The sequence below is a fragment of the Monodon monoceros genome, unplaced genomic scaffold, assembly GCF_005190385.1.
Source record: "Monodon monoceros isolate NGI ecotype Baffin Bay Population unplaced genomic scaffold, NGI_Narwhal_1 Super_Scaffold_21, whole genome shotgun sequence".
Lineage (NCBI taxonomy): Eukaryota > Metazoa > Chordata > Mammalia > Artiodactyla > Monodontidae > Monodon > Monodon monoceros.
In genome coordinates this window covers 88,385,176-88,396,044 of record NW_021703778.1, presented here as the reverse complement: position 1 = coordinate 88,396,044, position 10,869 = coordinate 88,385,176, and the positions used below count along the sequence as shown (strand labels likewise).

At 46.9% G+C, this 10,869-nt stretch overlaps 1 protein-coding gene across 2 annotated transcripts; it reads right to left on the bottom strand.

The window, feature by feature from the left end:
• Positions 1–286: 286 nt before the first annotated feature.
• Positions 287–4,450, bottom strand: ELL3 (elongation factor for RNA polymerase II 3). Of its 2 annotated transcripts, XM_029239825.1 has the most exons (12): positions 4,231–4,423; positions 3,947–3,982; positions 3,487–3,599; positions 3,156–3,357; positions 2,987–3,066; positions 2,776–2,851; positions 2,169–2,352; positions 2,043–2,085; positions 1,745–1,916; positions 1,470–1,514; positions 1,359–1,392; positions 287–1,113 (listed from the first exon to the last, which is right to left on the bottom strand). In XM_029239825.1, the coding sequence occupies exons 1-12, from the start codon at positions 4,360–4,362 to the stop codon at positions 1,067–1,069; spliced, it is 1,164 nt and encodes a 387-aa protein (XP_029095658.1). In that variant the 5' UTR covers positions 4,363–4,423; the 3' UTR covers positions 287–1,066. The 2 variants fall into 2 exon arrangements, with proteins under 2 accessions (XP_029095658.1, XP_029095657.1); XM_029239824.1 differs by having other exon boundaries at positions 794–1,392; positions 4,231–4,450.
• Between the last annotated feature and the right edge of the window lie 6,419 nt (positions 4,451–10,869).

Genomic DNA, 10,869 nt, shown 5'->3' with positions numbered 1-10,869 from the left:
TCCATCCAAGTTGTTTCAAGAATTGCTGACACTGCCGGGTACAGCTCTCTCCCCCAAAGCCCAGGGTGTGGTCATTAACTTCCTTCTCCAGCGGAACTGGGAAAGGCAGTATCATTCCTCGTTGTGAGTGAAACATCCACTTTCTCATGCAACAGTGAGGAAAGAAAAGGATACAACTGGTGTGATCTTTGGTTCAAATGAATTGAACCATTTCCCTCTTCCTTTTTGTGGGTAAATCCAAATCCTATCCACAGTTATAGATTTCAGTTACTGGATAATTCCAGATAGCCCCAGTTGCAGGTGATCCTCAACCTCCATGTTTGGAAAAGGAGAGCTTTATTCCTACTGTATCCTCTAGTTACCAATTTCAACAGGGGTCCCCAACCCCTGGGCCAGTCCGTGGCCTGCTAGGAACCGGGCCGCACAGCAGGAGGTGAGCAGCGGCAAGCGAGGCTTCATCTGCCGCTCCCCATCGCTCGCATTACCGCCTGAACCACCGCCACCGCCCCCTGCCCCCTGCCCCAGTCTGTGGAAAAATTGTCTTCCATGAAACCGGTCCCTGGTGCCGAAAAGGTTGGGGACCACTGAATTACAAGATTTGACAGAGCCACTTAGCAAAATATATATCAGGATCATCCATAGTGCTTTGAAAAAGTAAAGATGCCTAACCATAATCTTGGAGATTCTAATTCATAAGACCTGGGCTGGGATCTGGGGATCTGATTTTTTAGGGAGCCCCAGAACTGGTTCATATACACAGCCAAGGGTAAGAGGATTCAAGGAAAACATAAACTTGACACAGAAGCAATCAGTTTTAATTTTTTAGCCATGTTTGTAAAAGAATTCACTTTCAGTACATGGGTAACACCCAAGCAAGCCCTTTCCCATTATATCCAGTTGTATTACAAGTTCTGTTACCAAAAGTTTTCATTGTTTCTTCAGGGAGGCTACCAAGTAAATTCTGATGTTCTCAAGGTATCTTGTCCTGGAAATGGTATCATTTCTCAGGATTTAAAAATAACTTGGCTGAACTAAAGGTGGAGAAGCCAAGTCTCTGCTACTTTTCCTAGTCTCCTGGGCACAGCTGTGGAGTCTTGGCACTGTGCCCATGCCCTAAAAATTTAAATATGGCAATATGAAAAACCTTAAGAACCTAGAGCAGCTCTCCTACTTCCCACCATGGACTCAGCAATAAGAAGAGCAGACAATTGTACTCTAGTTAATAGCTGCTTTGTTCCTTCATAGCACACTGGGCAGAGGGTAAAGAGCCCTCTGTCATCTTCAGCTGCCCCTGTTCTTTTCCTCAAACTCCAGGATGAGACCTTTAATGTGGGACAATTTCTGATGCAGGTACTCACAGCGGTGCTTTTCTTCCCTGTAACCTGGGTACCGCTGCAGAGAAAAAGCATCCATGTCAAAAAAAAGAGTCAATTCTGCCTTTTTGCTACCATTCCCAGGCCTGGTCTTACCTTCCTGAACTTTTTATATTCCTGGACTATCTTTTCTTCCAGCATCTGAAACAGAAAATGTTAGCACCAAGTTTAACCTTAAGAAAAAAGCTCCAGTTCTCTTAGGGAGTGAAGGAACTTCCCTTCTCATTCTACCAAATTATACAGACTAATTTTTCCCTCAAAACTGGCTTGCTTGTCACATTGGTTGTTGAACAAACAGGATTATGGGCAGTTAGCCAGGAGTTTATGGCCAGTAGAGCTCAGGGGCCAGCCTGGGCCCATCCAGCCCTTACCTTGTATTCTGGAGTTCCTCGTTGAGTGCTCTTCATCTCTGCTCCCAGCTCTCTGAACCTTTGGTTTGCAGCCCCAACACGGGCATGCAGAGTGCGGTATTCAGCATAATCTGTCTCAAAGTCCTGCTTGTAAGCATGGTGCTGTTCTGCACTGTGGATGGCCCTGTATTGCCTGCCAGGAGCAGAGTATTGTCACCTTCAATATCATTGCCCCCCAAAGCTTCCAGTTCCCAGGAAGTTTACCTTAATATCTCATATGCACAAGGCTTGATAAAATTGGAAATGGCAGGGGACTCACAGGAGGTAATCTGGTACCTCTTCAGGGCTTGGGGATTCAGAGTCTAGGAAGGAAGCAAGACATGAAGGTAATGATAGGCTTTTTTTCCCCCACTATGGCAGTTTCACCCTCCTCCCATTAACTCACCTGCTTGAACTGAGGGACTGTGCACCAGCCTGGGGCTAATGTCTTCATCTTTATCTTCTTGCTCCCAATCTTCTCCCTCCTGTAGCTCCTGACTAGGCAGCCCTTGTAGAGGACTTGGAGCTAGAGACAGAGATCTGAGCCTCTTTTCTTTTAGTTTTACAGTAGCTGCAGGTGCTGGACGTTTCTGTTGGAGAAAATATCTTGGTCACATGAACAGTAAGCCAGAAGCCTCCTATTCTGTCCTCTTAAAAATTACTTCTGGGCTTCCCTGGTGGCGCAGTGGTTGAGAGTCCGCCTGCCGATACAGAGGACATGGGTTCGTGCCCCGGTCCGGGAAGATCCCACATGCCGCGGAGTGGCTGGGCCCGTGAGCCATGGCTGCTGAACCTGCACGTCCGGAGCCTGTGCTCCGCGGCGGGAGAGGCCACAGCAGTGAGAGGCCCGCATACCGCAAAAAAAAATAAAATAAAAGTTAAAAAACTAAAATAATAAAAATTACTTCCATATAATGAGCTCTGGCAGCATGAAAATGATAAGGTCCCAATTTTTAGATTTTAGCCTCATTGGACACAACTCTCTTTGAAACACCCTTGCTATTACAACTTACCTTGTCCACGTGTTTCTGGCTAGCAGAGGAAGGCAGTACCTGATCAGGCTCTCTGTTTGGAAGATGGGTCTGGTTCCTAGGATTTTTGAAGAGGGAATGGGAGAGATGAAGCCAAGGGTAGGGCTAGATCCCTTTTTACAGCATTTAGGGTGGAGATTAGAGAAGACAATACCAGGGCTTCCCAGATTAGTCCCACCCTGCCCCCAAGTACCTCACTTCCCACTGTGCCATGTGTTCCCTCAAGGATCCTGGGAGTGACTGTCCTTGGCTGCTTGCCAGTGGATCTGGCACCTGGCAGGGAAAGTGGCAGGGGCACTTGGCTCCCTAGGCTTCAGGCTTTGCCCCACCTTATCCCAACTCCCTGCAGTTTCTGGCCTTACCTCTTCTAGTGCCATCTGTGGCTGTGAAATTGTGTCTCCTGCAGAATAGTCTCCCATGTTCTGCCAGCTCTCATGATCTCTGGCATCTTTAGTCAGGTTGTGTCCCTGAACTGAAGATGGGGCTGGGATAGAATCCATGGCTGCCCAAATAGTGAGGCGCTCCCTGAGTGGACCCAGGCAGTGGAGGCGGTTAGGCCCAGATCTGGAAAGAAGTAGTTTAAAACAAAAAACAAACAAAAAACAGGAAGGTGGAGATCTCTGAAGCACCTCTGGATATCCCCTTCCCGGACTTTGCACAAACTCTTTCTTACCTGCTACCTATTCCCCTTACCTGCCTAAATGTTGGCACACAAGGTCCAAGCCACCAGCAGGGCCCTCCTGGCCACACTGAGACACTATGAAGGAAAAGAGGCGGGACCAGCCAGGACCTGGGACCCTCAAATACTGTGGGTGAAAGGAGACTGTAAGCTCTATGAAAGTCATTTCCTCCTCCTACTATGAATGCCACTCCTCCCTGAGCCAGCCTAAGCCTGAAGATGGGTCCCACGGGGCTCATTAGCACACCAGGTGCAGCTGGGCCTGAGTTCCTCAGGAGGCTAAGACGGCACAGTCTCTTTAACCGCAGCCTCTTGGGACCACAACCCAGCAGCCCCTCGCCCCATTTGGGGTTCAATTCTCGAAACTTCCTCAGACCTTGGCTGCCCTCAACCTCCCACCCTGATGGTACCTTCCTGGAGCCCATGTCTGTTCTCCCTGCACTCCACCTCCACACACCCCAGGCCCGCGCTTACCCCTCGGTTGCCTTGGAAAGCAATCACTGGCCGAACCTGGAGGAAGAGCACAGACTTGAGCTAAGAGCAGGTGAAGCAGCGCCCCGGATCCGGCGTCGGGTGCCCGGGGTGGGGGTGGGGTGGGGTGGGGGGACCTGCCTCGCAGGCTTCACTTGGAGAGGTGGGGAGGCCGGAGACTGAGGATGCTGCTTCCCATCCCCAGGCCCCTTCGGCACGGTCGCCGGCTGAGGCCCGACTAATCGAGGGGTAGGGGATGGAGAGGATGGGGCCCGGGCCGGCCGTACCTGTTGCCGCTGACACTCGTGCAGCGCCCGCAGCGCCGCGTCGTTGAGCCTGAGCAGCAGGAGGCTGGTCCGGGCAGTGGGGGTGAAGCAGAGCCGGAGCTTCCTACTCAGAAGCTCCTGGGGTCCCTCCATGGCTGCGAAGTTCAGAGCAAATAGGACGGGAGCCACAGACCAGGGCCACTACCACCTCCGCTGTGCAGGGCTGGGCTGGCACACCCGGTAACCCAGGTAGGCCCCGCCCCCCGCCGGGACCCCACCCCAGGCCCCACCCACAGCCAGCCCCACCTCTGGGATTTCCCGCTCACGTGGGCGGCGCTTCGCTCTCCCCCAGATGTTAGCACCGACCCCAGCGGTTTCTTCTTGGATTGGCATGCGCTTTTTGGGCTTTCGGAAGGTGCTCTCCCAGTTCCGGGGAGAAAGTCTGCAGCCAGCTTCAGACCTCTCACTAGAGTCCCCAGTCCTGCCTCAGTTTTTCCACCTAACCTGAACACTTAAAGAGTTTCGGTCTCTAAGTGAAGCTGAACCTGCAACCCCCGAGGGTTTTAGACGCAGAGGGGCGGTAGACAGCGACAGCGACTGATTGCTGGGCGGGCCCAGCCCATCACGCCAAGAGCCCCAAGGGACCGGAGGCTGGCGGACCCGAAGGGGGATTCCCGACGCCAACACCTGGCCTAGAGCTTTTGCTTTTCCCTGCCCGACGTACTGCGGCGAACCCGAAGCCGGTTTCTAACTATGAATGGAGAGAAAATCAGGGCCTGTTTTTGGCAGCAGTGAAGCTTGGCTGTCGCAAGCCGGAGCGCCCCCCATCGATGGGCAGAGATGGGGGCCGTGGTTGGTGGCAGGAAAGTTGCAGGGCAGAGGAGAGGGAGAACTCAGTCCCAGGTCTCCCTTCCTGGCCTATACACGTGAGATTGGTGGACACTGGTGTGAAAGGGAGCAGGCTCACTCCCTCAGGAGGACCAAGAGGTGCCATGAAGTTTCCAGACATTCTGGAGGTCCAGATCCTGGTGCAGTGAAACCCCAGGACCAATCTCATGTCAGCCCTTCGTGTCACCACTTGTCCCTGTTTGGGTATGTCTCCTAAGAGCCCTGGTGTTGTTCTCTTTCCTAGCTAGGATACCTCTGCTAAATCCCTGGACGGGCATAATCCCAGATGACCTTAATGCCCTTCACCCTAACTCAAATTATCTATACATTTGTCAAAACTCATCAAATTGCACACTTAAAATGTATCTATTTTAATGTCTGTAAATTATACTTCAATAAAGTTGATTTTTATTTTTTGCCCACACCCCACAGCTTCTGAGATCTTAGTTCCCCCCACCAGGGATTGAACCCAGGCCACAGCAATGAAAGCACCAAATCCTAACCACTGGACCTCCAGGGAACTCCCTAAATTTGACTTTTTAAAAATAATTTATTTATTTTATTTATTTTTGGCTGCATTGGGTCTTCGTTGGTGCGTGCGGGCCTTCTCTAGTTGTGGAGAGTGTGGGCTACTCTTCGTTGCGGTGCGCATGCTTATTGCGGTGGCTTCTCTTGTTGCGGACCACAGGCTCTAGGCTCACGGGCTTTAGTAGTTGTGGCACGCGGGCTTAGTTGCTCCACGGCATGTGGGATCTTCCCGGACTAGGGCTCGAACCCGTGCCTCCTGCATTGGCAGGCAGATTCTTAACCACTGCGCCATCAGAGAAGCCCTCCTAAATTTGACTTCTTAAAAAAAATTAATTTTTGGCTGCGTTGGGTCTTCGTTTCTGCTCACAGGCTTTCTCTAGTTGCGGGGAGGGGGGGCTACTCTTCGTTACTGTGTGTGGGCTTCTTATTGCGGTGGCTTCTCTTGTTGCGGAGCACAGGCTCTAGGCGTGCAGGCTTCAGCAGCTGCAGCAGGCAGGCTCAGCAGCTGTGGCTTGTGGGCTCCAGAGCACAGGCTCAGCAGTTGTGGCACACGGGCCCACTTGCTCCACAGCATGTGGGATCCTCCCGGACCAGGGCTCAAACCCTTGTCCCCTGCATTGGCAGGCGGATTCTTAACCACTGTGCCACCAGGGAAGCCCCATGGTTGGGTTTTTATAGTATTTATTTGTCTTTATGGAAGTTATATATGTACATATAAGTTCCATACAAGACATAATGAAAAATATTTATCCCTTATTCCTTTCTGCTTTCTACTGCTTAAAGGAAGTTAAAACTCTTTTAACTGTTTCTTCTGGCATTTATTGCTTTTTCTAAGTATCATGCCATTTCTGGCTTTTTAAGTGTCAGATATTAGCCATTGGTTTCTATCTTAAAAATGAGGACTTTAGCTCTCCCATCCTCTCCATATATATGCATGTACTTTCTCTCTTCATCCTCCTAGTGTAGTAATGTTACTTTTGTTAGATCAATAATGAATGTTTACATTTTATGAGTGTGTAAATATTATTTACAAGCTGTGACACAGTGCACTGTTTACATTTCCTTTCTTGTATGTTTCCCCCTTGATATTAATAATTATCCCTATTTTTGGTTTGTTTACTTAGTTGTGTATGTACTTTTTAAAAAATTATTTAATTAATTTATTTTATTTTTGGCTGCGTTGGGTCTTCGTTGCTGCGCGCGGGCTTTCTCTAGTTGCGGAGAGCGGGGTCTACCCTTCATCGCAGTGCTCGGGCTTCTCGCTGCAGTGGCTTCTCTTGTTGCGGAGCATGGGCTGTAGGCACGCGGGCTTCAGTAGTTGTGGCACATGGGCTCAGTAGTTGTGGCTTGTGGGCTCTAGAGCGCAGGCTCAGTAGTTGTGGCGCACGGGCTTAGTCGCTCCACGGCATGTGGGATCTTCCTGAACCAGGGCTCGAACCCCTGTCCCCTGAATTGGCAGGCGGATTCTTAACCACTGCACCACCAGGGAAGCCCCTGTATGTACTTATTATCAATTAATTCTTTTTTTATATCAATTAATTCTAATATGCTCCTCTAGAAGTGGAAATCTCCTCCTCATATATTCAAATATAATCAGTTATATTATCAGTTTTATCAGTTATAAAACTTATCAGTTTTATAAGTTTCCATTTTTTTCCTTATATATACACCTCCAGACCCTTTCATTCTCCTGTTCCACTCTGAAATAGTTGCTTCTCTAAGCCTGCTGCGAAGTTATCCTGGGGTCTCCCTTCAAACAGCCTGGGGATTTCCTTATCTCCTATATTGGATGCCCTTTTTTCCTGAATTCTACTACTTTTTTCCTTGATTTACCCCCTCATTTTGGTGTACATCTCCAATAGCTTCCTGGAAAGGGTGCATGGTAGATAAGTCCTTTGAGACTGTGTGTCTTTATTCTATTCTACTTAATTGATAGCTTGGCTGGGTAAAAAAAAAATTGGTTGTTAGTTATTTTTCTTCAGATATTTGATGACATCACTCACTGTCTTTTGGACTCCAGTGTTGCTGCTGACAGGTCTGAAGCCATTCTGATTCTTCATCCTTTCTTTGTATGTGACCTATTTTGTATCTCAGAAACCTTTAGGATCTTCTCTGTGACTCCAGTGTTCTAGTATGTTGTGGCATCGATCTTTTCTCATTCTTTGTGCTGGGCACTCAGTGGGCCCCCTCTCATTCTGAAACTCATATAATACAGACGTTGACCTCCTGAACTGATTGCCTAATTTTTAAATTTTTTCCTGCCCATCACTATCTTTTTGCCCAACTTTCTTGACTATTTCTTCAAGTTTTATCTTCCAATGCTTTTATCATATTTTTAATTTCCAAGAGCTCTTTATTATTCTCTGAATGTTTGTTTTTATAGCTCCCCTGTTTTTGTTCAATATCCCCTTCATTTCTAAGGTTACTAATTATGGTCCCCCTCCCACTTTCTTTTGTTTCTGGAATTGTTTCTGATCCTCTAAGACCTAATTTTCTGTTTCTGTTTTGTTTTGGCCTATTTTTATGTTAAAAGTGTTTTTTCCAATGCTTGCTGATCTTCAGCTATCTACTCATCTCTACAAGCAAGGCACTAAAATCTGACTAGAAGCTTAATATGCATGGAGAGGGCTGGTTGCACTTTAAGATAATCTTACTGGATCATTTCATTATGTGATCTCTGTAATTTCTCTAATTATTCAAGGTTTTTCCCATCTCAGGGCCTTGGCATATGCTATTTCTATTGTTTGTGTATTTCTTAAAATGTATTTGGCAGAAGTTACAGAAATCTGACTCAAGGCAGCTTACACAAAAAACAAATACGTATGGTGGTTCTCATAGCAGGAAGCTCAGCGAGAAAACAAATATTATAGTTGATGTATTCAGTGGCCCAAGAGCATCATCAAGGACCAAGTTTCCTCCTGCCACTCACTTTGCTTCAACCTAAGGCTTGTCCTTCAAGGTCATAGAAGCCAAAAGCAGTAAGGGTTATGTGAATCCTTATTCAGGTCAGTGGGAGAGAGCACTGTCTGTCTCCACAATGGAACAAAAGTCCTTCCCTTTGGTCTGATAAGGCCAATTTAGGTCATATGCTAACGCTTAAACCTATAACTGTCACAAGGTGAATATCATGCATGGTTTAGGCAATCCTGAGCCAGTAATGCTAAGAGTGATGAGTTTACATTGATTGACTTAGTCATTCAGGACCACTTTTGGAATATAGGGAGGGAAAGAATTTCCTAAAACTGTATTGCTCTTCCTTGTTAAAGGAGGGATGTTATTAATGTTTGGAATTCAGCTGCACTTCTGGAGCCTTCTTCTACTTTTCCTACAGGCCTCAGTTGAAAAGTCACCACAGGGAATTCCCTGGTGGTCCAGTGGTTAGGACTCCATGCTATCACTGCCAAGGGCCTGGGTTTGATCCCTGGTCGGGGAACTAAGATCCCATAAGCTGCGTTGCGTGGCCAAAAAAAAAGTCACCACAGAAGTGGGTCTCTCCCATTATTCTTTGTCCTTGCACTTTTGTTTCTCTTTTAACACTTAACACAAGTTGTAACTTCATACTGTTTGGTTTGGCTACTTGTGAATTGTAAGTCTCCCCCACTAAAGGGTTAACTTCATGAGGTCAGAGACCATGTCAGTTTTGTTCACCACTGTATACCCACTGCCTAGAAGTGTCTTGCACTTAATAGGTGTATACTTAATATTTGATGAAGAACCCAGAAATCAATAGTATCTTCCTCTCTAACTGAATACCCAAAATATATTTTGAAGCTGCACACTTTTGCCATTTCTGCTGCCACCATTTTGGTCCAAGTGGCTATCTTCTGTTCCCTGATGTAATGGACATCTTTTGTTTGATCTGTCTAGCATCCTCCTTTTCTGGGGAACAAACTCCCTTTCCTTGATAAAACTGTTCCTTCCCCATACTAACCATATGGTTCTGGTGGGGGCTACTCTCATTATATCCTGCCCCACACCACCTCCTCACCACAAAGGTAGGCACCTAAACCATCAGAGTCCTGTCCTGGGGTTTTAAAAACTGAATTTAAAGGAAGAGACTCAGACCCCCTCTCTTGGTCACACTGTGATATGTGAGGGCAGGGACCATTGGTGGCCATTTCCTATCATGTCAAGGGATCTGGATCTGAGAAAATAAAGCAAAGAGATGGGGAGACATCCCCCCGTCATTGGTTTTAGTCATTCACACCCCAACCCATGACCAGTTTGGTTATGTAAGCCAACAAATTCCCCTTTTTGCCCCGGTTGGTCTGAACTGCATTTCAATTATCTGTTACCCAATTAGGCCTAGAATCCTGGATGTCTGTGATAGCCTCCTGACTGGTCTCCCCATTTCCATTTACCTGTTCTAATCCACTTTCCTTCCACGGAGTGATCTCTTCAAAATTTACATCTTGCTGCTGAAGAGCAGTGACTGGGTTAAACTCTCAGCCCCACCCTTTATTACCTGTGCTTCCTTGGGAAAGTTATTTAACCTGCCTGTGCCAAAGTTTCTAAATATGTAGAAAGGGAATAATGACACCTCAAAAGGTCATTGTAAGGCCCAAATAAGAAAAGTAAACTTAATAAGTACTCACTTAATGTTACTGAGTAGTGGTATTAGCAGGAGTGACTCAGATCATATCACTACCCTACCTTCTCCCTGACCTAGTTTCAAAGCATGCTCACTAGGCATTAGTGACTCACCTACTACTTACCTATCCACTAACCTTGTGGCTCTTGATGGGATGGCCTGAGGGAGCAGGGCCTTAGGGCCTTCACACATGCTGTTTCCTCTCTTAAAATGTTCTCTCCCGCCTCCCCCCACCCCTTGCCCTGGCTAAATCCTCCTCCTTTTGCCTCAGCCCAGTTATCACTTGCTTCACTTCTCTAATCAAAGTTAGGGTCTACAGATATACTCCCTTCACAGAATCAGCAGTTGTACGATTTACCAGGAGAGGTAGAAAAATTGTTCACAGATAGTCTTTATTCAGGTTAAACTGACATCTATTTTGATGGATAGGTGCTTATGCTGTGTGCCCTGTTAACTCTTTTGAATATCATCCTTGTGTAAAATCTGTTCATTTCTTTCAAAGCAATTATCACAATTGATTTGCATATATATATATATATACACACACACACAGAGGAATACCTATATATGTATTATATATATAGAGAGAGCTGTTTCTTCTTCTCTACACTATATGTTCCGTGAGTATGGAGGTATATATGTTTTGTTCATCA